The sequence below is a fragment of the Phodopus roborovskii genome, unplaced genomic scaffold (genome assembly GCF_943737965.1).
Source record: "Phodopus roborovskii unplaced genomic scaffold, PHOROB, whole genome shotgun sequence".
Classification (NCBI taxonomy): Eukaryota; Metazoa; Chordata; class Mammalia; order Rodentia; family Cricetidae; genus Phodopus; species Phodopus roborovskii.
In genome coordinates, this window is record NW_026126441.1 from 580,716 (window position 1) to 605,647 (window position 24,932).

Here is a 24,932-nt window from a genome sequence, read left to right on the forward strand (position 1 = left end):
GCAAGGCTGGTGTTAGAATGAAGGGAATAATGAATATAGCATGTCTGGCATGGTCAACAAATGGGAGCTGGGTTTTATATTTATGCCACCTATTTCTCATTTGCATGTCCCCACATAGTCTAAAGTATTCATTAGTTCCAATTTCCCTGCCACCACAGAAGCCCTGGGAAGCTGGATAATGTGAGCTTTGCTGTAATCAAGACTTGAGGCATTGTCCTCTCACGGGGTCTGCATTTCCCAGGAATGCTGCCTTAAAGCTAATTTCCAGAATGCTGTCTTTAATGACTAAATCACAAAGAGACAAACACTCCTTTTCCCCTCTCAGTTATTTTTTTTTATCAGGATCTTAGTCAGTGCTTGTTTACTCCCCGGACACTGCAGATCAGGCCGTTTAAACAGCTGGCCCTTCTTTTCTCTATATTACAGCCTGGAGGCGGCAAAGGGTCCATGGAAAACATATGGGGCCACAGACCCTGAGATGCATGACCCCAGAACAGCAGCAGCCCAGGCTGAATTCCATCACCCATGGCCTTTCACAGCTGGGCTCCACAGACCTGCTCTGCCAAGCAAGCATTTATACAGCTGAAGTTAACCAGGATTCAGTGGCAACTCTGTGACAGGCCAAAAGGGGGCAGTGTGGTACTACTTAAGACAATGGTCTTTGAGGCCACACACCTGGGCTTGAAGTGGCTCCTCAATTAGCTGAGACTTTAGGTCTCAGTTCTCTCTCTGTAGATTAAGAGTATACAGAGTTGCTCATGTTAATTGAACAACTATAAAGTTGCTCACCTTTACAGAATTGCACAGGTTAAGTGAAATGTTGCATGTCTGGTAAATGTTCACCAACACAGGACACATGTTAAGTGTGATGGAATGACACTGAGATAAGAAACTGAAATTTTCATTCATTCACTCACTCACTCAATGGGTATTCATTAAGTCTACTATGTGACAGGTACTTTGTAGGAGAATAATGTAAAAACAGAAATGGTCTCTGCCTTATGGAACAGAGACTTCATAAGGCCCTATCTCAATAGAACAGTTATCCATACATTTCTCAAATTACACCTATGAAAAGTACAACAAGGAGAGAAGGTCTCAGAGGCAAGCTTAGACGATGAGTTAGAGTCAACCCAAAGGGGAACAAAACATTCCAAACACAAGACTGTGTGTGTAAAAGCCCTGAGGCAAAAGGAAGCAGACCCGGAGGAAGATCAAGGCAGCGTGCAGGCAGTGGTGGAGGCCCTGGGAGAGGTGAGCTGGACAGGCAGACTGAGGCCTTGCAGGCCATCTGAAGGATCTGAGTCTTTTTGTTTTCATACAGTACCTCATGTAGCCCAGGTTGGCCTTGAACTTACTATGCCGCTGAGGATGCCCTTGATGTCCTGATCCTCCTGCCTCCAACTCCCAAGTGTTGAGATTACAGGTGCCCACTGCCATTCCCTGCTCAGGATTTGAGCCTTGACAGTGGGAACAGAAGTCATCGGCATGTGAAGGGAAATGGACTTTCCTGCTACCTAGCTATGCACTATGTCTCTTTGTGCTTTTGTAGGGAGTTTGGGAAGTTCAGAGAGGGTTTTCATAATGTTCATAATAGTTCACCTTGAAACACTATGCAGCCTGGGCTGACTTCAAACTTGAAGCAATCCTCTTGCTTCCGCCTCATGATTACTGGGGATCCCAAGTGTGCATCACCACATCCAGTTTTTGCTGATCACTTCATTATTTTGAGACAGAAGGTCTCACTATATAGATTAGGTTGGCCTTGGACTCAATCCCACTTCAGCCTCCCAAGTGCTGGGGTCACAGATGTGTGTCACTTCCGATCACTGATAATCTCTCTTAATGGGATGAAAGAGATTGGATTTCATATAATTCTTGCTGGGCCATCCAGGAGAGGGGAGAAAATAATTAATGAATGGCAGGTCCTCTGTTGGAGCAGAATATGGCCTTTCAGGTCCTCACTACTCCAGGAAGAGCCAGGCATATGGAAGAATGAGGGCGAGGTATCCAAGAAGTCCTATAGTGTTGGTCCTGTGAATTTGTGAGTCCTGCATATGTTGATTCAACCGAACTTTGAAAATATCAGACAGAAAATGTCTGTACTAAACATGTTCAGACTTTTTCTCATTATTCCTTAAGCAATATAGTATAGTAACCATTTATGCTTAGCATGTTGGCACACACCTTTAATTCTACCACTTAGGCAAAAGCAGGTAGATCTCTCAGTTCTAGGTTAGCAGGGCTACAGGCTAGCAGGGCTACATAGTAAGACATTATCTCAAAACCAAACCAAATCAAACTGGCAAACAAAATAACTATAACTACTTACATGACATACACATTGTGTTAGTCATTGCAGGGAACTTTGGGAGGGTTTCAAGTGTACAGAGTATATTGTATGACATCCTAAGATTTCAATTTTGTTTTTCTTTGACACAGGGTCTGCTTGTATTGTCCAGGCCAGTACTGAACTCATATACACAAGCAATCCTTGAGACTCCTGGAACATGCCACCATAAGCTATAAAATAAGTAAGGGGCTTGCATATCCATGGGTGTTGGTATTGGCAGAGGGTGGGGGCCCTGGTCCTAGAGCCAGTCTCTCACAGATGCTGAGAAGTGACTGTACCAGGCTGACCACCACCATAGAGTACCCCATGTTTTTTGGCTCTCATAGTTAGCCCCTGGCCAGCTTACACCTCTCAGGTTTCCTGCTCCACCAGAAGCTCTTTTGTGTTGGACACAGTGACCAGAGGACTAAGAGCTAGGCGGTGGAGCTGCAGGACTTGTGTAGGCAGGGTCAGGGTCTCTAGCTCTGTGCTTCCTACTCAGCTCCCACTGAGAAAATGATGCCTTTTCTTTATCTGTCTGGGGTGCATGAACACAGAGAGCACAGTATCCATAGTCTCTCCTCTCGCTGAAGCACTCAGCAGGAATGGTGATTATGGGAGGCACAGGGATGCCAAAGTACCAGAGGATGGTAACTGTTCTGGCCCGCATAGGTGTCTAAACTTGGCAGGAGAGAGAAAGGGACATGAGTGTTGGAGTTGCCCTTCCCATGCCTCCCTTAACCTCTCTCTGCCTATAAACAGGAAGCCAGGCGTGGATCCCTGCCAGGGCCCAGGCTTGGGCAGGAAGCTGAGGAAACAGTGTGGAAGACTCTCCACGGTACAGAAGAGGGCTCCTGAGAAAGTCCTGCCAAAGGGAAAACAAAGCCAGCTCCCTCCAGAACTCTAAGGAGGAGGAACAGCCTGAGCTGCTCACACTCCCTGGTGTGGGTCAGGCATGGCTCTGGCAGGATTCAGAGAGCTGCCTCAGTGAGAACAGAACCGAGTCAGGACCTTCCCTTTGGGGAAGAGCAGGCCACCAGGGAAGCAGATGAGGCCTGAAGAGCATGGGTTGATGAGGAAGGAAATGATGGTCCGGGTTAAGGACAGTGTGGGGAAAGCAGATGCAAAGGAGAGAGGGCCAGGGATACTAACAGGGAAGAGGGAACTCCTAATGAAATAATGCACAAGGCAATGACCATCAGGGACTACTGAGAACATTAGGTAAACGGATGTTGAGGAACCTCAGTAATGGGTTGTAATTAGGCTAACTACCCCATCAATCAGTCTGAATACCACAAAAAGTAGGACAACTGTGCAGAGGACGATGCATGTGGTCACATTTCAGAGGGGAGAGGGGAAATGCACAGTGCACATACCAAGCATCCTTCATAAAACAGTTGAATCTGAATCTGATCTATTATTAGTTTACAGAAATGTAGGAGAGAGAACAGGATTAAAAACACCCCAAGGGTGTGATCAACAAAATCCAGGATGTAGGAAACTAACAACAAAAGATGTTCAAACAGAAAAGGTAGAAGGAAGGACTAGGTAAATGCCCAATGATGCACAAGTCTGACAAGCTGGGTTTGATCCTGGAAGCCAAGCAAAGATGGGAGGACAGAACTGACTCCACAAAGTTATTCTGGTTTCCATGCACACACAACCAATGAAATCAACGAAAAAGAAAGAAAGAAAGGTCAGCTGAGCAGTGGTGGTACACTGAACACCTTTAATCCCAGCACTCAGGAAGCAGGCAGATCTCTGTGAGTTCGAGGCCAGCCTGGTCTACAGAGCTACACAAAGGAAACCCTGTCTCAACTACCCCTCCCCCCGAAAAGGTCAACTAAATGCAATGTATGGACTAGTTTCAAACCAAATAAAACTTTATGATGTTAAAAGAATTATTTTTAGATGTGATAATATTATGGTCTCTTATACATGACTTTAAGAAGAGAAACACGCTAATGCTAAACACAAAAGAATTATTTAGAATTATTGGGGGGAGGGCAGGGGTGAAATATTAGTCTTGTGTTGACAACTGTTGAAGTTGTTTGATGAGTACCTGAGGGTTCATTTTACTTTCTTCTCTAGTATATGTATGCTTGAAGTTTACTCTGACAAAATGTTGAAAGGAACTCAAAGCCAGCAGTTTGGGGCAGTCTCCTCCTCCAGCCCACTGACTGTTCCCCGAGCGCCTTCATAAACTGAACTAGCAGCAGGACAAGGTCTTCCCTCTATCAACAGTGAAGGTGCCACTGTGACAACAGAATTCACAGACATGGTGTAGGGGAAGGGGCAGGGTCTCAGCTCCCCTTGACAACCCCCCTTGTACCTGCCTGAAAGAGGCCAGGAAGCTGGCCAGAGGTCATACCAAAGATATAGCTAGGATACACCCAGCTGACTTCCTGGCACTGTTGAGCATACCTCCTGCTCCAAGGCCACTAACTTCTTAGGGTCTCTCTGTACTTAAAGACACTCAAACCAGTTCTTCCTAAGGGAGCTTTCCTGAGATTGCCTCATTGCTGCATCTCAAACCTCCAATCCAAATGAGGCCCTATCTGAAGTTGACAAAGAGGTTGATGAGTGGCCCAATCTTGTGCCAATGTTTTCCATTGTCTCACTTATTTCCCTTCCTGCTATCACATAATTCTTCCTCCTCTTCTATAAACCACTAGCCACACATCATGATTTCTACTTGGCCTTTCTGAGCCCATGATCCCTTCTAAGTCAGGGCTGGGAGCAGCAGGACAGCCTAGAGCAGCAAAGGTTTTCTGGAAGCTAATATCTTCAGGGACTGCTCTGGGGACCACAGGAAGCTCAGTGGAGGCTCCCCTTACCAGCTCTGCAATCTGCATGCTAGTAGCTGATGACTTTCCCATCAAGAGGCAGGCCTACCCTAGACAGAATGCAAGTCACATTTAGCGTCTGTGCCAAGAACATGACCCAGCCATGCTAAAGACAGGCTGTACTCTTCCTTCCCTCTTCCCGTCAAGACTTTAGGTACCTTTCTCATCTCTAGGAGGATATATAAAAATACAGTGCTGGAGGACTCAGGTAAGAGTTCTTCATCAACAGAGCTCATTAAATATTAAATATCACCACATCATTAATAGCTCTCCCAACCCCACAATAGAGCTGGAAGTGTGGTTAAAGGCCTCACTACAACAATGGAAGCTGGGCTACACTGGCCCTCCTTCACGCCAGTCTCTGAAAACATACCCAGTGCTGCAAAGGGAGAGGGTGGAGAAAGACCAGTTTGGAAGGGAGGGACTCGGTGGGGGACTCCCTGACCTGCCAGGGAGCAAGAAGCAGTCACTCCCTGTCAGAGCACCCCAGGATGTTCTGAGCCAAACAGCACTTCCCCACAGGCAGCGTTTCTGACCCCATCTCACTGTCCTCATTCATGCCACCTTTCCCTGTGTGTCTACCACTCACCTGTGCCTCACCGTGGCTGTGGTTGTGCTTTAGTTGTTTAGGATGCTTCTCCCACTGGACTGCCAAGCTTGCTTTCTTCATTACTCTATTCCCTACTTCTGGTGCAGCATCTTGCATATAGCAGATGCTCAAAAGATGTTCCCTGGAATAATGAATGAATTCTTCAATCCATCTACCCCCACCCCTGAAACTCCCACAATTCTTCAATATGTACGTTTCTGCTCCCTGGCTCCCACCTACTCATTCCCCAGAATCCCCCAACTCCTGTCTGCTCTTACTCATCCTCAAACAAGCCAGCTGTCTCCTCTAATTCCACTTCACAAGACCTAGTTTCTTCTTTTCTGGACTGTCAAGTCCTGGGAGTAAATGTTTCCCAACAGTGAGATAGAGGAGGAGCTGGGGGACCAGACAGAGAACAGCACAGCACATTGAGCACAGCACACCTGAGCCAGAATGTCATATATACCAAATTAGGCACTAGAGTAGATAAGGGTGAGAGGCCCTGAGACTAGTTGACAGCTCACAAGAATAGCCAGGGAAGGCTTCCTGGGGAAGCAGAGTTGTGCTGATTTGGAAGAATGGGTAAGAGTGAGTAGTTAAGGATAAGGAGAGTTCCTAAGAGAAGAACACTCTCCAGGTACCAAGAAGAGAGGGGGTGAAGGAGCTGGCAGTCCCTACAAGAAGGCTGGTGTGAATGGTAGAAATGAATAGCTTTGAGGGTTGAAGCTGGTCTGGAGGCCTCAAAGGCCATGCAGATGTGGAAACCTGAACTAGGCCTCAAGTTGTACAGGGAATACCCTGAGCCTGGGACCAGGACACCATGGTTCTGGCCAAGCTAATGTTAAGCTGCCCCCAGGTAGCAGCCAAGACTATTTCCTGCCTTCAGACCCTGCATACAGGAGTATACAACCAATGGTTACAGCCCTCTCAACCCACTTCCTAAGGTGGGTCAGTGCCTGGGGAGTCAATTTCTTCTCGCTTAAAAAGAAATTTAGGGTAGGCCTCAGACTTTACACAAGGTGAAAAATGGCATGTTTACATCTTGTCGAGAGAAAGAACGGGAGGCCAAGAAAAGATGGAGCCTGGAGGACAGGCCTTGAAATATAGAGATTAGCAAAAGCTCATCACAGGAACCAAGCACTGCTCAGAGTGTCTGGAACATGACCGCCTCGCTCTGCCATGTGTCTGCTCTAGCACTATTTTGGAAAGAGCATGGCATTTTCCAAAGAGTAATGTATCTCCAGGTATCTTGGCCTCTGGCCAGCTGAATAGCCACTACCTCAGAGAGGAAAAAGATGAGAACCCCTTCATGCTTGCGTCCAGTGGGGAAGGGAAGGAGTGGGAGCCCCTTCATGCTCCCATTCAATGGTCCTGCATCTTCCCTGTGAAGTCATAGGTAGCTTGAAATCTAACCTTTCTTTCCTAATCCCGGTCATTTAGGACTCAGAAGCCTCGGTCATGTGCTCTGTGCTCTGAAACTGTTTATCTACAGGCTGAACAGCTGCAGTTCTCCCAACTGTTCTCACATGACATGATTTTAATTCTTTTTGTCACTGTCTTGAATGATGACAGCAAAGAATTCAGGGTTTCAGACAATGCTGACCAGTGCAGAACAGGGTAGAACAGGACCATCACCTCCTCAGATCCAGACTCCACATTTCCATCAGTGTAACCCAATAGGACACTAGCTTTCCTAGTGACCAACTCATATAGTAGACTTATATTAAACTTCCTGTCCTCTGAGGCACTAGCTGTCTTTGAAGGTCTACCTCACCTACCTAATCACACTGCCTTACCCTGATTCTACCTTGATGAATTCAGACAACTATTTTTCTGAGAGTAATGGTTATATTACACATGCTAGTCAGACATGTTGGCACATGCTTGTAATCTAACTCTTAGGAGACTGAGGCAGGAGAATTATATGAATTTGAGGTCAGCCTGGGTTATATAATGAGCTCCAGGTCATCATAGGCTACAGAGTTTCAAGCAAACAAACAAACAAAACAAAAACCAAAAAAGAACAACAGAAAAGATCTGCATCACACACACGTGATGTAGTTCTTGATTAATATAAAGCTGCCATTTCACAGCCCTTGTGGCCCCTTACCAGACTGCCAGTCAGCCCAGCTTATGATGTAGTTCCAGTTTGCCTCTTGATTTTACACTGCGAACAAAAAGGCCACGTATTTCAAATATGCCCCAAGTTCAACATAACAATAGGCAGAACTATTAAATATGATCATGAGACACAGTGGCAGTCACAGTAATGTGGGCTGCTCAGATCTCACCGACAGGTCTATGTGGGGAAAAACTTGAAAGTAACCATTTGTATAGCTCGGACAGCCAGGGAGGGGAATATTTCAGTGAAATCAAAGAGGGAAAACCAGGGTCCCTTTAGCCTGGAGTAAAACCAGGAAGATGCTGAGGCTAGCAGGGACTCTTCGTGTTCCTGTTAAGGGGTTATGATTTCATGTTTAGCATGGCCAGCCACTCATGCACTATTCATGAGATCTCTGCCTCATTCTGCCCAGATGTCCTTATCTGCTTGGCAGACTCAAGGGTCCACCTTCTCACCTAGCCCACCAATTCCAAAGGACTGTTAATTTTGCATATTCTTCAGGACCTAATGCTGAAGATCTGGTTAGGGAGACTGAGATAAGAAAGGTGGATTTTCAGTTCTTAAGGGGCTTTGCCACAAGACTGCAGCTCTCAGCCTGCTGAGCGGGCTCCCATCCCCTAAGTCTCTCTTTCCTGTTTTGTCTGCCCAGGATAATGATAATGATTAAGGGAAACCAGGATGGTAGGGCAGAGCGTCAAAAAGGCCACTCCTCCCACTGAAGAACATGGCAGACATGGAAAGTCAATAACATCACTTTTCTCACAATACCAGGGCTCTTTCTCAGAAACTACCTACACAATGCCCCAGACAGGCACTACAGTTCAATGAGCATTGGTATAAGGGCCAAACCCTGAATTATCACCCATACTTTGTGTCACTTAGGGGCCAAGAGGGTGTGAAGTGATCATGCAGAAATACCCTTGGGCTGTCACGAATGGCAGGGGCATTTACTCAGGCTTCAGATTAGGTTCAGGCACATCTCTTGAAGCAGGAATCCACTTCTTGTTGTGAATCCCAATGGTATTCTTCCTGACAAGATACATGGATTATAATCTTTATTTTCCATACCACCTGGTTGAACATAAAAGGGCAACACAGCCCACAGGCCAAAAGAGAAGCAGAACTAAGGCATAGGTAGCCAAGCTAGAATTAAAAGTAATGTTTAAAATGGTTAAAGCATACAGAATATGAATTATATCTCAATAAATTTGTAAAAAACAAACTACCCACAAAACTGAACAGAAGTAATGTTTTTTTTTTTCTCAAATTATGAGAAAGACAAGGCCCTCTGTGCATGCTCCTCTATCAGAGATCATGAGGAACTTGCTGCTGGCAGCTGCCAGTCAAGCCCTGAGTCAAGACAGCAATATTCCACTAGGCCCAACACTAGGTAAGACAGTGTGACTTCTGAGACAGGCTCAGAGGAAAGGGGAAGGGTTCTAGAGACAAATACTCGGTGCTTAAAGGTACTTGTTCTTTTAGAGATCCTGAGTTTGATTCCCAGAATACATACACATGGTAGCTCACAACCACCTGTAACTCCAATATCAGGGGGTTTGGGGTCCTCTTTTGACCCTGCAGATATCAGGCACACACATGGTACATAAGCTAAACACCCATAAATATAAAATAAGATAAACAGATCTTTAAAGTTAAAAAAAGCCCAGAGAAGAATATACATTTAGAGTCAATGAGAACTCAGACTCTTCTAAGCCAGAGACTAGAGATGATTGAATAAAACACACTGGCTCTGTAAGATGCTAGCAGTGTAACATTTCAGAATAATATTCTGGGCTGGGTGTGGTGGTATACTCCTTTGGTCCCAACACCCAAGAGCAAAGGTAGGCAAATTGCTGTTTTTTGGGGGGCAGCTAAGGCTATATAGTATGGGAAACATTGAGCTTAACATAGTTGAAGATGCTGCTTTAGGGCAGGACTTTGCAGAGCATTTAAATACTAGTGAGTACCCTAGCAGAATAGCGTAGGCAGTGTTTTTCACAAGGAATTGAGGAAGGAAGCCTTTCATCATAAGTATCCCAAAGGATCAGTATTCTTAGCAAAATACCATAGGAGATGCAATTCTAAGTCATTTTGGCTGATGATCACTATTTTCTTTACAAGGATACAATTAATATGGGAACCATAAATAACTTACAGATTGACTGTAGTTGTACTAAAATTAACCATATATTGGAATATATAAATTCTCCTTCACGGTTTGTGTTATTCTGTTTTTTATTTTTTTTCACACAGTATTGGTATGCAGCCTAAGCTGGCCTGGAGCTTGCTGTGTATCCCAAACTGGACTCAAGCTCAAGATCCTCCTGCCTTAGTCTCCCTAGCATTAGGGTTAAAAGTATACACCCCATGCTCAGCAGTTCAATAAATATTTTTCAATGGAATTTTGAAGACTTCTAATTTTTATTTATTTGTGTGTGTGTGTGTGTGTGTGTGTGTGTGTGTGTGCATGCACATGTGTGCTATGTGTGTGAGGATGTCCACAGTGGCCAGAAGAGGGAGTTGGACCCCCTGGAGCTGGAGCTATAGGCTGTTTTGAGCTACTTGATGTTAATGCTGGGAACTGAACCTGGGTCCTCTTAACCACTGAGCCATCTCTCCAGGTCCTTGGGTATGTTCGTGTAGGTCATGCACATGTGCATGCTGGTGTGTCTACACTTGCGTGAACACATCTAGAAGCCAGAGATCAATGCTGAGTTTTTCCCTTTATTTTTTGAGACAGGGTATCTTACTGAACCTGGAGCTCACAGATTGCTGGCCAGTGGGCCCCAGGGATACACCTGTCACTCTCTCCAGCGCTGGGGTTACAGACCCATTGTACCAGCCTCCTTAGGGAACAATGGCTCCAGACTCCAACCAGAACCTCTGGGTAAGCGTTCAGCCTGATTCTCTCCATTCCCATCACTCTCAGAGCTCCTTGCACCAGTTTTCCCAGGCAGCTGAAAGGCACAGTACAGCTAAACTAAGCACAAGGAGTAGTTTCTATGTCCCTTTTCCAGGCATAAGGCTTGTCTTAGGTTTCAATTGCTGTGATAAACACCATGACTGACAGCAACTTGGAGAGGAAAGAGCTTATTTCAGCTTACAAATCTCAGGTCACTTTCCATCCCTGAGAAAAGTCAGGGCAAGAACTTGGAGGAAGGCACTGGAGCAGAGGCCATGGAGTACTGCTTACTGGCTTGCTCCACATGGCTCCTTCAACCCACTTTACTACATACCCCAGGACCATCTGCCCAGGGTGGCACCACCCACAAACAATTGATCACTAATTTCAAAAGTACCCCACAGGCTTCCTTATGTGCCAATCTCATGGAGGCATTTTCTCAACTGTAGTTCCCTGCTCTCAGATAGCTCTAGCTTGCAGCAAGCTGATTAAGAAAAAAAAGTACCAACCAGAACAAGGCTTCATCTGCTCTCTCTGTCTCTCTTTCTCTCTTGCTGTGTGTATAAAGTGTGTGTGTTTATGCATCTGTATAAATGTATGTGGATGCCTGTGTGAGCCAGAAGATGTGGGATGCCCTAGAACTGGAGTTGTAGGTGGTTGTGAGCCACACATAACATGGGTCCTGGGAAGAGCCACAAACACTCTTAACCATGGAGCCACCTCTCTAGCCTACCTTTCTTTGTGTTTTGGGACACAGTCTCATGTATCCCAAGCTGGTCTCAAACTTACTATGTAGCCAAGGATGATGTCAAATTTTTGATCCCCTTGTTTCCCATTTCCAAGTGCTGGGGTTACAGGTGAGCATTTACCATACCCAGTTTGTGCAGTGGTGAGGATGGAACCCAGGGTTTCCTGCTCAAGCATTCTACTGACTAAGGTACAATCCTAGCCCTTCACCTGCCCTTTCCTGGAGGGCAGTGGGACCCAGAAGCTAATGAGGTTCCAGGAAAGAAGTCTCTACTTCCCATTTCTATTTGCCCAGGGAGATGTAATATAAAGAATTCTGTCATCTTAAAACATCAACACATGCTTTTTGCTGAAATAGGTATGAACACTATGTAATACCTAGCCAGCAGCTTACATCTGTAAAATGACCCAATGAAGATAAACTTTAAAATCTTAAGGATTATTCTAATATTCCAGATACAAATGTGAGGACAGTTTGCTTAAGAGTCTTTATATAATTTCATACCAAAATCAGCTGTCAGTGATTTTAAATGAAGTTTTCATAAAGTATTGTAATTGTTAAGACATGCATACTTTTCTTATTTTAAGGGCAGCAGATTGCTTGAGCCTGTGAACTTCTCAGCCTGAACACTAGTTACCTGCTGGAAAGCCACACTGGGGAACTTGCTAAGTGCTCTCACCAGGGAAATCTGTTTCTTCAGCACCCCTTTCCTGCAAGGGAGTAGCATCGAGGCCTCAACTCCAAGTAGAGCTTGCAGGGTATATGAAACACTGTCAGAAAAGGGCGGTACATGCCCTACCTCTTGTGACTCTTGCAGATAATGCTGTGGCATGCACACATTCATGGTAGATAAACCAGTGAAATAAAACTGTGAGTTTGACTAAATAGATGATGAGAAGTCAGACCAGAAACTTATACCAAGCCACAGGATTTCAGATTACACTGGAATCCCAGTGCTTAGAAAGTGGAGGGAGGAGGATACAAAGTTCAAAGTCATCTTTGGCTATACTGAGATTTATATCCTCAGCTACATACAGAGGCAGCAGCAGGAAGATCAAGGGTTCAAATCATCTTTAGTGACTTACTGAGTTTGAGGCCACCCTGGGTAACATGACACTCTGTCTAGAAAACAATAAATAAAAACTTGACTGTGGTTTCTTGCTGCCACCAATTCTCTGTACTCAGCAAAGTAGGCTGCAAGGCAGAAATATTCAGAGAAATACATACTCTGTCTGTGATCCTGTGAAGCTCAGACAACCCTTCTCTGGGCATACTCCTGAGGTAAGACTCTGTTGAGCCCAGTACAACAGCTAGGTTTTTCCATAGTGTTTTCTGGAGAAGGAGCTATGTAGGTAAAGACTAAGGCTTTGGCAAACCCAATCCCAGTTTCCCGTGGAGGAAGATAGAGAGGGATGTCCTCTCCCCACGAGCCACATCCTTAAACTGAAAAGCCATCTGACTACAAGGAACAACTTAAAGGCACATAGACTAGAGCAGACATATAAGTTAGTCTTCCCAGTGTTGACTTTCTAATTGTGATGCTCTCCTTTCCACTTTCAGGAGCTCCTGTGGCCCAGTCACTGAGTTAACACCCTGGCAATCTCCATCCCTTAGAGTCAGCAGGCAACAGAAATCTTAAACTCTTCTTCCAGCTCCAACAGCCAAAGGGTCAAAATGGCAGCATCCTCTTGTTCTCTCAGGATCACCATGCATCACTATGCATTCTGACATATATCTATAAACCTTCCTGTTATTGTTCGAGCCCCTCCTTCTCCTGGAGATCCATAAGCAGAGCCTTTACTAGTCTTTGTATCCTTAAAGTACCAGGAACTGAGCAGACATATAGCAAACACTCATGAACTAAACAAATGAGTTAATGGGTAATCTGGTTTAATTGAGGCTAGACTAACATTCTCTCAAGTGTGCAGGGACCACATCTGTTGCCATATGCCACTCTGTAAGCATCTTATGCCTCCAACTGAACAGGAGGCAGAGTATTGCTTGATGAAATTAAGTACTCAAAATCTCTACTTGTTTTTCTTGCAACAAATCTCTTCCCAAATGTAGACTGTGTAGCTGCACCAACCAGCTGAACAGACAACAGGTCAGAGGGCCTATGCCTACTGCCACTCATAACTCATATACCAACAACAGCTCAAATATTTCTCAATTGCTCAACAGAGCCCTGGGAAGCAGGGAGTTTCCCTGGATTAGTGAGGTGTATGGGACAGCTGGCACATGAAATGGGCCACTCCAAAGTTTCTGGAAGACAGACACAGCAGAAGCGGAGCCCAGGGAATAGATCACCAAGAAGAGCTCTCATTTCTTTCCCAAGGAGACAAGAAGAGACCCTGGGGAGCTCAGGGATAGGCTGGGGCCTGGTTCAGCTGCTGAGATGCAGCCAGGCCAATTAAATAATTGGCCTGATAGGGAAAGAAGGGAAGCCACTCCTTTCTGACAAACTCCCACCCCAGACAGGAGGCTCCAGGCAGCTGTGGTAACAGCAGCAGCAACAGCAGCAGCAACAGGGCAGGGATTTCTTCCTCTGCCTCCCACTAGCTGAGAGCTAATGCTTAAATTAGCACCTTGGAAACACCCAGATCTACTGGCTGCACCTTCTTTCTCAAGTGCTGCCACTCCCCCAAGCCTCTTTCTCAAGATGAGTTTCTCTTTCAAGTAAAAATAAAGAAAAAGATGCCTCTCCTTGAGCAAGGAATATTTGATGATGGGGTCCTAGACACAGGCCCCTGTCCCTACACCCAGGTCCTGAAAGGTGCAATGAGCTTCCATCTTTTCTTGAGGTCTAAGGATGCAGTCTCCACAATGCTCTCATGGAGTGAGAAGAGAAATAAGCTTTTATCGGACTGTGTGATCCAGCAGGGCAGGCCCATCTGAATGTATGTGGCTAACCACCTTGTCCCTGATATCTTGTGAAGTATCTGGAACAGTGTAGACATTCAGTGTTTGGTAAATCAATTTTCTGAGTTGATACATCAGCCTCCATGATATCCTTTGGAAGGGAGAATGAGGAACTGTTGTTTAAACACTAAATGAATAGTTTGAATTTGTTTTGTAAATGGAAAAACAGTTCAAGGAGGACAAGAGACTTCCTAGAGGTCACCATAAATAACAGCAGAAAATGGAAGTGATCACAGGTGAATCTGAGGCTGGGGCTCTAGCTTTGATGGTCTTTCCCCAAACATGGCTATGGAGTCATTCTGCTCTCTACCTCTGTGGTGTGGCCTTGATTCCTTATGACCCAAATGAAGGTCCTTTGGGGGAGGGGGAATGCTACACAAGATTCTGCTGTTCTCAGTGGAATAAAGGACACTTAAGGAGTCTGGGTAATGTCTATGACCTCCAAGAGTTAGATGGTATTATTATTTCTTTAAGATTCACTCAACCTCAACCTGGTATTCTCTTGCAGACTACTTTAGCTCTCAAAAGAGGGCATGGGCAACTACAGCTATTCTAATGAGCACCTCCTCACCACAAACTCCTTCTTCAGGGCCACACAAACCAAAACAGTTCAAGACTCTTCCACCCATGATTAAGAAAGAATACCAGAAATAAGAGTCACCAAGGACAAGTGCACAATCCTGATGGCCTTACTTTTTCTTCTCTTTTCTTTGACAGCTTTATCTCAGGAACCTCCAATGAGAAATGAGAACTACTCCTTTCCTCAACTAACCAGAACCTCCGCCCCTTTCATCTACCCATTTACAACCAATTGGCTTAGAACTGGAAGGGCATCCTAGTTTGGAAACAAAGTTAGCTGAATAGAGAAACTGTTAATCAAATATCTACCCAGCCAAGGCCCTCCTTTACATTTGCAGAACAAACTTCTCCCCAGGGATTTCTGGTTCCCAAATAATTCAGTAGTGGCATTGAGGTAGGAAAAAGCCCTACAGGACTCTCTCTCTCTCTCTGTTTAATATCATACACTTTTACAGAGCTCATCTGTTTCAGCATTACAAAAAGTAGAAGACACGCATCTCCAGCTAGATGGCAACTAATTATTCAGCAAACTATGTGGCATGGAGATTGCCATAGTTCCCACCTTGGCCCTTCTTGGCTACTGTAATAGGCAAGCTACTTATCTAGGAAACCACAAAGCATATTGTCAGTTCTGAAGCTGCAGCCCCAAGAAAAGAACCTATTCTGGGCCACTCTGACTAACAGAGACTTAGGGAGCCCCCGAGCTTCAGGAGTGGGAGAGCACATGTCAGTGCCAGCAGAGAGCAAAGCAGGCATCCATGCCTCATGGTTCCTGGCCTATCCTGCCTCGTTTTAGCTCTTGCAGCACTGGCCCCACGGTGGGTTAAGTAGATGAACACAGCCTAGGCATTCTTTCCCTTCTCCCTTCTCTTGTCCAGTGGCCAGGCCTATGACTTTCCTACCCGTTTGCTGGCAGCAATGACAGCCAGGTACCCCCAGGGCAATGGCCAGCAGGCATCCTCTTCTTTAGGCCATGCCTCCATAAATCGGCATCGCCCTCCCCCTTCCATCCCCTCGGCGCCGGCATCGATGACATCATTCCTGCCTGACTCCAGGACCGCGGACCGGAGGCAGGATCCCCGCCCTGCAAAGACTCCAAGCACGTAGGCCTAAGATGACAAGTGCTCTTCCGAATTCCGAACCGGTCTGCAAAGACTGCTCCAGCACAGCTCCACCTCCTATTCTGGGGGTGCCTTAGTGTTCTCATGGACACCCTTGATTCTTCATCTCGCCACCACACACTCTTCCCCTACCCGATTCCAGATGCCCCCAGCTTGAACTGGGGGCGCTCCTCTCTTAAGAAGAAGGGAATTCCCAGGTCCTGCACCAAACCTCTGCCCCCATCGGTGCCTGGTTCTTGTTCAGCTTTGCTATTTATATAAAGGACTGGAGGGAAGGCCTCTCCTTTTCTAAAAGCCTATTTGCAGTCCTAGTTAGATTGACTGATCTTCTGGCCTTCTCCCTCATCCTGAGCATCACAGGCCGCAAGGGCTAAACGCCTTTCTCACCCAACCCCATCCCGATTCCCTGGGCCTGCTGCCAAAGATGCCCTGTGACATCCCCCTCGATGGATCCCCACTAGCGGTGTGCACTATCGGGCTTCCCCCCCCCCCCGGTCCTATCCTACGGCGTTCTGCCTCCGCTGACCGTGCCCTCCGCCCTTCCAGGTCCTTCTCTCTCACCGCAGGTAATCTCCCACGGGTTTCTCGCTCTGCAAGACTTCCCTTCCCCGGCAAGGAGTTTTCATTCCCTCCACCCCCCGCCTTATCAGATGGCGCCCCCTCGCACAATCCCCACGGCCTAGTTCCTTCCCTCCCCTCCGGCGGCGCCCCTCCCGGCCCTGGCCTGCCCGCCGCCCGCCCCCTCACCAGCGGCTGCATCTCCGAGTGCGCGGTGGGCACCTGGAACCGGTCGATCTCCTCCATCATGGTGCCGGCGGGCGAGCGGGACAGGGGCCGGGCGCGGCCAGGGACGCCGACGGGACCGCGCGGGGCGGCGGCCCCAGAAGTCCGGCAGATGATGCAGACAAGGCCGCCCCGGACCAGTCGGGCGGATAAGCGGATGGAAGGATGGATAGGCGGCGAGAGGCTCGCGAGCTGACTGTGGCCGGCGTAGCTCCGTGGGGTTGCCTAGAGCTACCGCGGCAGTGGCCCCGCGGAGCCGCAGGTCTTGCCTCGCCTCCTCCTCCGCCGCCGCCTCCTGTCAGCAGCTCAGCCACTGCGGTGACTCTGCAACTCCACTTCCGGGTCCGGGACACCGCCCGGATCCTGCATTATTCATGAGAAGGCGGTGTCTGGACGCCCAAGCCCAGCCCACTTGCGGGAGCTCCCAGTGCTCGCGGCCCACGGACGTATTTTCGCTGCGGGGGCGGGGCTTAGCGGAGCCAGAGGATCCTTGCGCACCCAGCTCCGCCTCCTCCCCGTGCCGGGAGGGGGCGCTAGGCGCGCCTGCGCTTTGAATGCTTATCGGTTGCTGGGTAACCGCGTCAGGGAGGAGCCGATGCTGTTCTACAAGGGCGCGGGGGACCACAACGACAGCTGTCCCTGAAGAACCCTGGTAACTGGGAATTGAAGTGGAAGAGAGTCTGCATTTCTTGTGTGTGGTCAAGAAGGAGAAAATTCTCTCCAGGAGAGGGAGCATTTTGTAGGTTTTTCAGGGTTTGAGGAGCTATCTATTTTTGCAGCAATGCCCCAGAAACAGCCTCGTAAGCAGGTAATGTCACACTGTGGCCTGCTGTCTTCTGATGACCTCTGACCTTAACCGCCAATTATTCCCTGTTGATCTCTAACCTCTCTCTCTTGTGACTCGTGGCTTGTGTTCCCACTGGCCTGATTGTCCTGTTCCCTCTAACAGATCCTGCCCTCCTCCCCCATATTTTCCTGAACCCACTGTCATTTTACTTCTAGTTGCAGCTGTCTTTTCCTTATTATTTACACATCTTCACTTCACAGACCCATCCTGTCTAGTCCATCGCCCTTACCCCTCCCATCCCTACTCCTCTCAGTCCCTTTCTTATTGCCCCCTCATTCTTGTCCCAAAGGACTTTTTGTCCGGCGCTTTGCTGCTTGTTAGTGCTGAGCTAAGTGTAGGGACGAGGCCATTTGCCACGTGGGAGCTCTGAGAGGGGACACAAGAGAACTTTACAGGTGTTACGGAGTAGATTGTGTGTGGGTGTTTAGAGTGAGAAGTCAAACAGAGAGGATGAGGAGAACGTCCCTTTTCCCAATCATGATCTCTGCCCTCAAACACAAGTCGCCTCCCTATGAGCCTCTCATCCACTCAACCATGAAAATGTGGTGTCTATGTCCTTCTCACAGGAGTTTCAAGCATCCCCATGGATGAAAAGCTAGTCTCAGGTTCTCAAGGAGCATTCTGGGATAGAAAAGAATGACTCTGTTCTTCAGAAATTGTTTTTCTCTTACCATGGATTTTTTTTTAAAGTTTTCTATACTTAAGCCTATGCATATTGAGGTTTGGAGAACAAATCTGTGTCCATGATATTTATGACTTTGCTTATTTTGGTACATATTTTTGCATATGTACCCTCTGCTTCTTTTACACTGACCATCTACAGATGAAGAACCTACCATTCCTAAGAGTTCTGTAGCCAGTGAGAGGTTATTCTGTTCTTGTGCCCTAGTTTTATGTTGAGACTGAGCTGTATTTTGAAACCCTTGTATGTGCTTATGAAATTACCAAGGTCCAGCTAGTTTCTAATAATAAAATAGATCCTTTTATAAGCTTCAGGTTTTAACAGAGTTGTACACTTATATAGATACAATCAAAATACAGACTAGCTCCTCTATCACAAGAAGTTCTCTGTGCCTTAGTCCTCCTCAGCTCTCACTACCCCCTGCCCCCTAACCATTGTTCTGTTTTTTTTTTTTAAATCACAAATGAATTTCTTTCTAGCAACTTGTAGTTTAAACAGGACGAGTGTCTCCAGTCTCACTGGAGAAACATCAGTGACTTGTTACATTGAATGCAGAAAGAAGTGACCACAGACAGGGAGGAGAGCAACCGAGGCCACTGCACACATCAGCACTGTCTACTGGTGGGGAAGGGTATTTCAGTACACGATAAGTACTCATGGGTTGTAAGAAAAAGGCTAGATTGTATTAGGCAGGTACTAAGGTATGCCTAGTACTGGACATGCTTAGGGCGTTGTCTCTGTCTCCCAGTGTAATGGACAGCAGAAAGATGAAGGATTCCTGGGGCTGAAGGAGGGGAAGGCATGCAGGTTGGAACAGTAGAGAGGCTTGGGGGGAGGGGGACTGGACGGGGACGACGACACAGTAGGACTTGGAAGCCCATGGTGGTGAGGAAAGGTCAGCGTTGGGATGGTTAGAGGACAGAGAGAAGCTTATGTCATGCCACTGATCAGGTCCGTTAGTGCTTTCTTCTTTTAAAGGTAGGTGTGTGTGTGTAGGTGGCTGCTGAGTTCAGAGGCATCAAATACCCCTGGAGTTAGAATTTCAGATGATTGTTAGCCACCCAAGGTGGGCTCTGGAAACCAAACTCAGGTCTCCTACAAGAGCAGTGCACACTCTCAACGGCTGGATCATCTTTCCAGCCCCGCTTTTTAGTATTTCCTGTTGCCCTCAAAGTCTCAAAAATGTAAGTAGGTTGGTTCATAAGGCCAGATGACCCCGAATGGGCTGCTCATTGCTACCCAGTCTACTTCAGACTTAACGATAAACTACGTGAAAATTCTCCCATCAGTATACTGACCTGCCCTTTCTCTGCATTGATATCCATACTCTCTTTCTCCTTCAAACCTTTGAAATTGCCCTTGCCCTGTGACTGGTACAGTCTTTCCCATCTGCTGCCATCTGCTTTACTTCGCCCTGCCCTAAATTTCCTTTTTCTTTACTGTATGTCTGTCAAGTTTCAACACAGTATTCATCTTTTCCTATAAAGGACTAAGTCCACTTTCTGGAAATAGAATAGCGTGACATGGCTACCACTGTATAAACTATTGTGGCAAAGCTCCAATCTGTATTCTTGTTCATTGTTGCTCTCCGTTTCTTGGATAAGACCTTGCATATATTTAATTCTGAAAAGAAATTGGTTGAATATTAATCTGAATGCATGAGCTGGTCTTTGAAAGTTTTCATTGGAGTGTGTTTGATGGGTGGGAAGGAGTAAATGCATGTATACATAAATGCATGTATAAACACACTCTTCTGGGCTCCTGTGTGTGGCTGCTTTGGCAGCAGGATTATGAATGATTTGGATGTGAACTATGTTCATCTATGGCTTAGGAGCTGTAAGGGACTAAGAGGGTTAAAAAATCCTCATGAGGTAACTACTCCTTCTAATGCAGTAATTACAGATGGGCTGTCTACTCTGTGCCAGGTACTGTCATAGGTATTGGTGGCAGAGAAAGAAACAACACACACACACACACACACACACACACACACACACACACACAAGATAAGCTCTCATGGAATGTATCTTCTACATGTAGGGAAATTGTCAATAAATAAATAAAACATGTGGTATGTTAGATGGCAGTAGGTGCCAAGAAGAAATACAAATCAGGGTGATATGGTTAGACATTCGGGGTCAGATAATTATAATTTAAATAAATGTTCAGATACAGTCTCACAGAGGCAACAACAGAGCAAAGACCTTTAGGAAAGGCAGGGGGCATGAAATCCCTGGGGGTACAGGGAATGGGAGTCTCCTGGACAGTGGCATAGCACGTGTGAAGCTCCTGAGGCTGCCCCACTACTCCTGTTTTGGATCAGCTAGAAAGGCAGGCAAGTAGTAGAAGTAAGGTCAGAGAGGTATCTCTCGCCTCTCTTGCCTTTACCCCCCAGAGTTAATCAAGTAACTCACGCCATATTAAGTCAGTCATGATGGCACTCCATTTATCATAATTTGTAATTAAAATGCATGAATGCCAGGCACCATAAACTATGACCAGCTCTAAACATCACTGGTAATGCCCTTCCTAAAAATGGTGAGCATGCCAGCTAGCTGTGTGTGTTATATGCAGGAGCTTTGCAGCGTTGCCAAACATTGCCTGGCAGCCAGGCTTCTTAGTAGAAAACCAAATTAGATTCTTCTGTGAACTCCAGTTAAGAGCTAATTTTAGTTTTATGACTAACAAATTTTAGTACCCCTTTATAACTCAGTTGGTTATAATTCAAAAAAAAGGGGGGGTCTGGAATTTTGCTTCCGAAAAAGGGGCTTACATTTAGACAACATTGAGGTCTTTCAAGAAACTCCTCTGGGATGATGCTCAGAAGTAGTGATCTGGATGAAAAGTGACTAGGATGGGGTAAAGGGACAGGGTTAGCGTGATGCTAGAAGAGAGTGTCAGGTAGTAATTTCTTCCTAGGCTTTTCTACCTCACTTCCTTCTAAATACCTCTCAGACTAAACCACTCTCAAGCCCAACCTATAAAACTCTCCTTCCTAGAATGCTACAAAAGCCTCACCCCTGCTGATGCACTTTTGAATCCATTCTCTACACTGCATTGAAAATGATTTTTTTTTTCACTAAGCACGGTAGTAAACAGCAAGATCTTGCTCTGAAAAACAAAAATCTGGGCTGATGCTATGTCTTAGTGAGAAAAGAGGAGCTTGCCATCATGCCTGAAGACTTGAATTTCTATCCAGAGAACCCACATGGTGGAAGGAGAAAACCAATTCCCAGAGGTTGTCCTTTGACTTCCACACACATAATGTCACACACACACACACACACACACACACACACACACACACACACACACACACACACGAATAGATAAATAAATACATAAATGTAATTCAAAACAAAACCCCAAATATTTCCAAACTGCCAATATAATTAGGCCATTGCCCCGTTTAGAACTCTCTAGTGACTCTCATTGTGTTTTGGCAGAGTCCTAATTTTTAGATAATCTCTCAGGGGCCTGTGTGGACTGAGGCTTACTCATACCTTAAAACTTAATGTTTACTGTACTGCCCTCATAATTACTGTACCTCATTTTTATGTGTTGTCCCCTGATTATGATATTTTGTTTTGTTTTGACATGGGGGCCCCACTTAACCCAGCTGAAGCGGGCCTTGAGCTCCTGATTCTCCTGCCTCTGCCTCCCAAATGCTGCAACTACAGCATTTCACCTGCCTCCCCCCTCCATTTTAAACAGTCTTCATATCTTCATTCATACATGTAATCCTCAGATTTCTAACTCAGAAGTCAATCCCTATAACCTGTTCTCATGTCCCCAGCCCTGTTGTTGAAGAAGATGGGGCTAAAGTTCATATTCATTCATATTTATGTGTGTATTGTTGTGTATGTTCCTTTCTTCCATAGCATGAGTCATGATGTGCAATTATTTGTTTGTGTAATTCTTTGACCATCACATGTCTCTTGTGAAACTGTATGTTCCTTGGAGGAAGACTTGTGGACATTTTTGTTTACAGCTGTGTTCTCAGGCTAAGACAGTGGCTATCAAAGAATGAGTGTTGAATGAATGAGGGAATGTGGTAGAGGGTGTACCATACTATGTCTCCTCACACTGATTCTGGGGGAAACGGGGAAGACTTGTGAGAAATATCAAAATCTAAGGTATAAACAGACACACATGAATCCAAGATGAAGAATAAGAAGTAATCAAAGAAATAAGACAAGGGGGTGGTGGGTAGTTCTTCAGAAGCTGAAGGAAAGAGTGGGCTGTCGGCCATGTGTCCTACTGCTCAAGTGTCGGTGGAGTAACCACTAAGCATGGCCTTCAGATGCAAGGATTAGGAATTCATTAAGGACTTTGCAGAGAACAACTTCAGAGGTAAAAGCGAGACTGTGAACTAGAAGGCAGTGAAGACCATATGGGCAAGGATATATTTTTTTAAAAGATGAAAGTAAAACTTGAATACATTAAGCCCTGTGAGAAAGATCCGGATGGAGAGAAGTTGAAGATAAAGGAGAGAAAAATTAAATTATGACTTGATCCAAGTTTCTGAGAAGGTGGGAATGGATCCACAGAGACAGGAGGGTGATGCTTTGAAACAGGGAGAAGAAAGGATGGATGCTGACGATGATAATTTTGAGGTTTCGTGGCAGGAAGTTGAGAGGGTTTTCTCCTCTCTTCCCCTAATAGTGTTACGGAATTCCTTCTGGAAGTGATAACTAGAAAACAAATTTTGCCAATGGCTGTTCCATTTTGTTATGATTACAGTCATGCTATTTTCAGAGCTATGGTCTGAGGTTTGTCATGCGCAATTATCAGATTACAAAACAGCTGTGAGCATTTGAGGCCAGACCTCAGTCCCACCCCACCCCCCATTGGCTTTGGAGCCTAACACATTGTTATTATTTGGGACACGCCAGGTACTCGAATAATAATGACAGAGCACTCTTGTGCTTGTCATTGGGCCTTGCAGCCTGCAAGCCGATGCCGAAGAGTAGTGTTGGCTCTCTGGCTGCAGCTGTGAGCAAAGCCACACAAAATTGTTTCTGCCAGTTAGGAATGTGTATGGCGTGCTTAATCTTCCCAGTTACTGAGCACTGACAGGGTGGTGTGGGAGAAGCAAAGAATGCAGCTGTTTATCGAATTTGAGTTCCACTTCTTTGAGGGTCACCACACTTTGGATTCACTGGATTTTAATGTCCTTCGTTTATCATGCCTCCCTGCTTTAAGAACCCTTGGGTGGGGGAAACTAGCCTGGTTTGTTCCATTAGCTGTGATCCTAGGACCTGCATCATAAATATGGGGTGAATGGCTAATGGCTAAGTGACTTGGGAGATGAGTGACTCTGTGGATGATGGGAAGGCACGCATAGCAATACTTTGAACACTAACTTCTTTCTGCCTAGAGAAGTTATTCATGCTGTCCTTATCCTAGTAAAAGCAGTCCAATCCTGCATACAAGGAAGGACCCTGACTGGTGTTTAGCTTAGGTTCCTCTTCCTGCTATTGTTTACCTCATATTCATTTTCTTATTTACTTGTTCTTTCCATGTATCATGTATTCAGATCCAGCCCTGGAGTATAAATGGATCTGCGGGTCCTTGAATAGACAGACACCTATGTCTCTGCTTCTTGCCTTTGTAGTGATTTTATCCTCCCTCCCTAGAATGCCCAAGCCATTCCTTTTACTGTTATAGGCCTAGTAAATTCTAAGGAATATGTACAGGTGGTTTTTTTTTCTTCCAACAGGTTTACAACCATATAAACCCACTGTCAATTGAAAATACTGAGTTGAATGTATTTACTACACATCACTTACCAAGCATCATACTTTAGCAACACAGTCCGTTGTAGAATATGATCTATTTACTCTTAAGATCACTTAGCTGACTAGGAGCTTTGCCTCACTGCTGCTGCCTAGCATTTGAAGGAAGTATACCATACAGTGTGGTATAGGAGGGACCAGAATGCATATTATTTCATAGGTTGAAAAAACAAAAGTCAAAACATCATCAGCCAGAGGTTGTCTATATTGTAGTTAAGAGAACAGAGGTTCTCAAATTAGCTCAAAAGTTATAGGAAGGAGGGAGAATGTGCAATGTGTCTAAGTGGAAGGCTGTGTGGGTTTCACATAGGTATACATCACACATAGATGAACATATAGACAATCGAAGTGAGGAAGGAGCAATAATATGAGCAAAGGAGTCTAGACCATGATAGGGAAACCCACAGAATCAGCTGACCCGAGCTAGTGAGAGATCGCTGACTCAGGGCTGACAAATGGGGAACCTGCATACGACCAAACAAGACTCCCTTAATATAGGTGACAGTGGTTCAGCTGGGACAATATATGAGGCCACTGGCAATGGATCCAAGACCTAACACTAATGCACAAATGGACTTAGTGGAGCCCATTCTATACGTAGATACCTTGCTTGGCCTAGACACAGGGGTGTGGGGGGTGGTGAGGGTGCCTTAGTTCTACCTCA

General features: G+C 45.8%; 2 protein-coding genes across 12 annotated transcripts in view; one reads left to right on the top strand and one right to left on the bottom strand.

The window, feature by feature from the left end:
• Fam219a (family with sequence similarity 219 member A) overlaps positions 1-17,256 on the bottom strand; it is a 49,941-nt gene extending 32,685 nt beyond the window's left edge. For 2 of the 10 annotated variants that reach the window (XM_051187571.1, XM_051187570.1), the window contains exon 1: positions 16,906-17,256. In XM_051187571.1, coding sequence (XP_051043528.1) covers positions 16,906-16,965 — 60 coding nt within the window. In that variant the 5' untranslated portion in view covers positions 16,966-17,256. The remainder of the gene's footprint in view (positions 1-16,905) is intronic. The other 8 variants (XM_051187580.1, XM_051187579.1, XM_051187576.1 and 5 more) reach the window with 7 other exon arrangements.
• Positions 17,257-17,475: 219 nt separating this feature from the next.
• Positions 17,476-24,932, top strand: part of Dnai1 (dynein axonemal intermediate chain 1) — a 68,607-nt gene continuing 61,150 nt past the window's right edge. For both annotated transcript variants that reach the window (XR_007834725.1, XM_051187567.1), the window contains exon 1: positions 17,476-17,749. Coding sequence is in view for 1 of the 2 variants with exons in the window: in XM_051187567.1 (XP_051043524.1) it covers positions 17,723-17,749 (27 nt within the window). In the remaining variant the exon portion in view is untranslated. The remainder of the gene's footprint in view (positions 17,750-24,932) is intronic.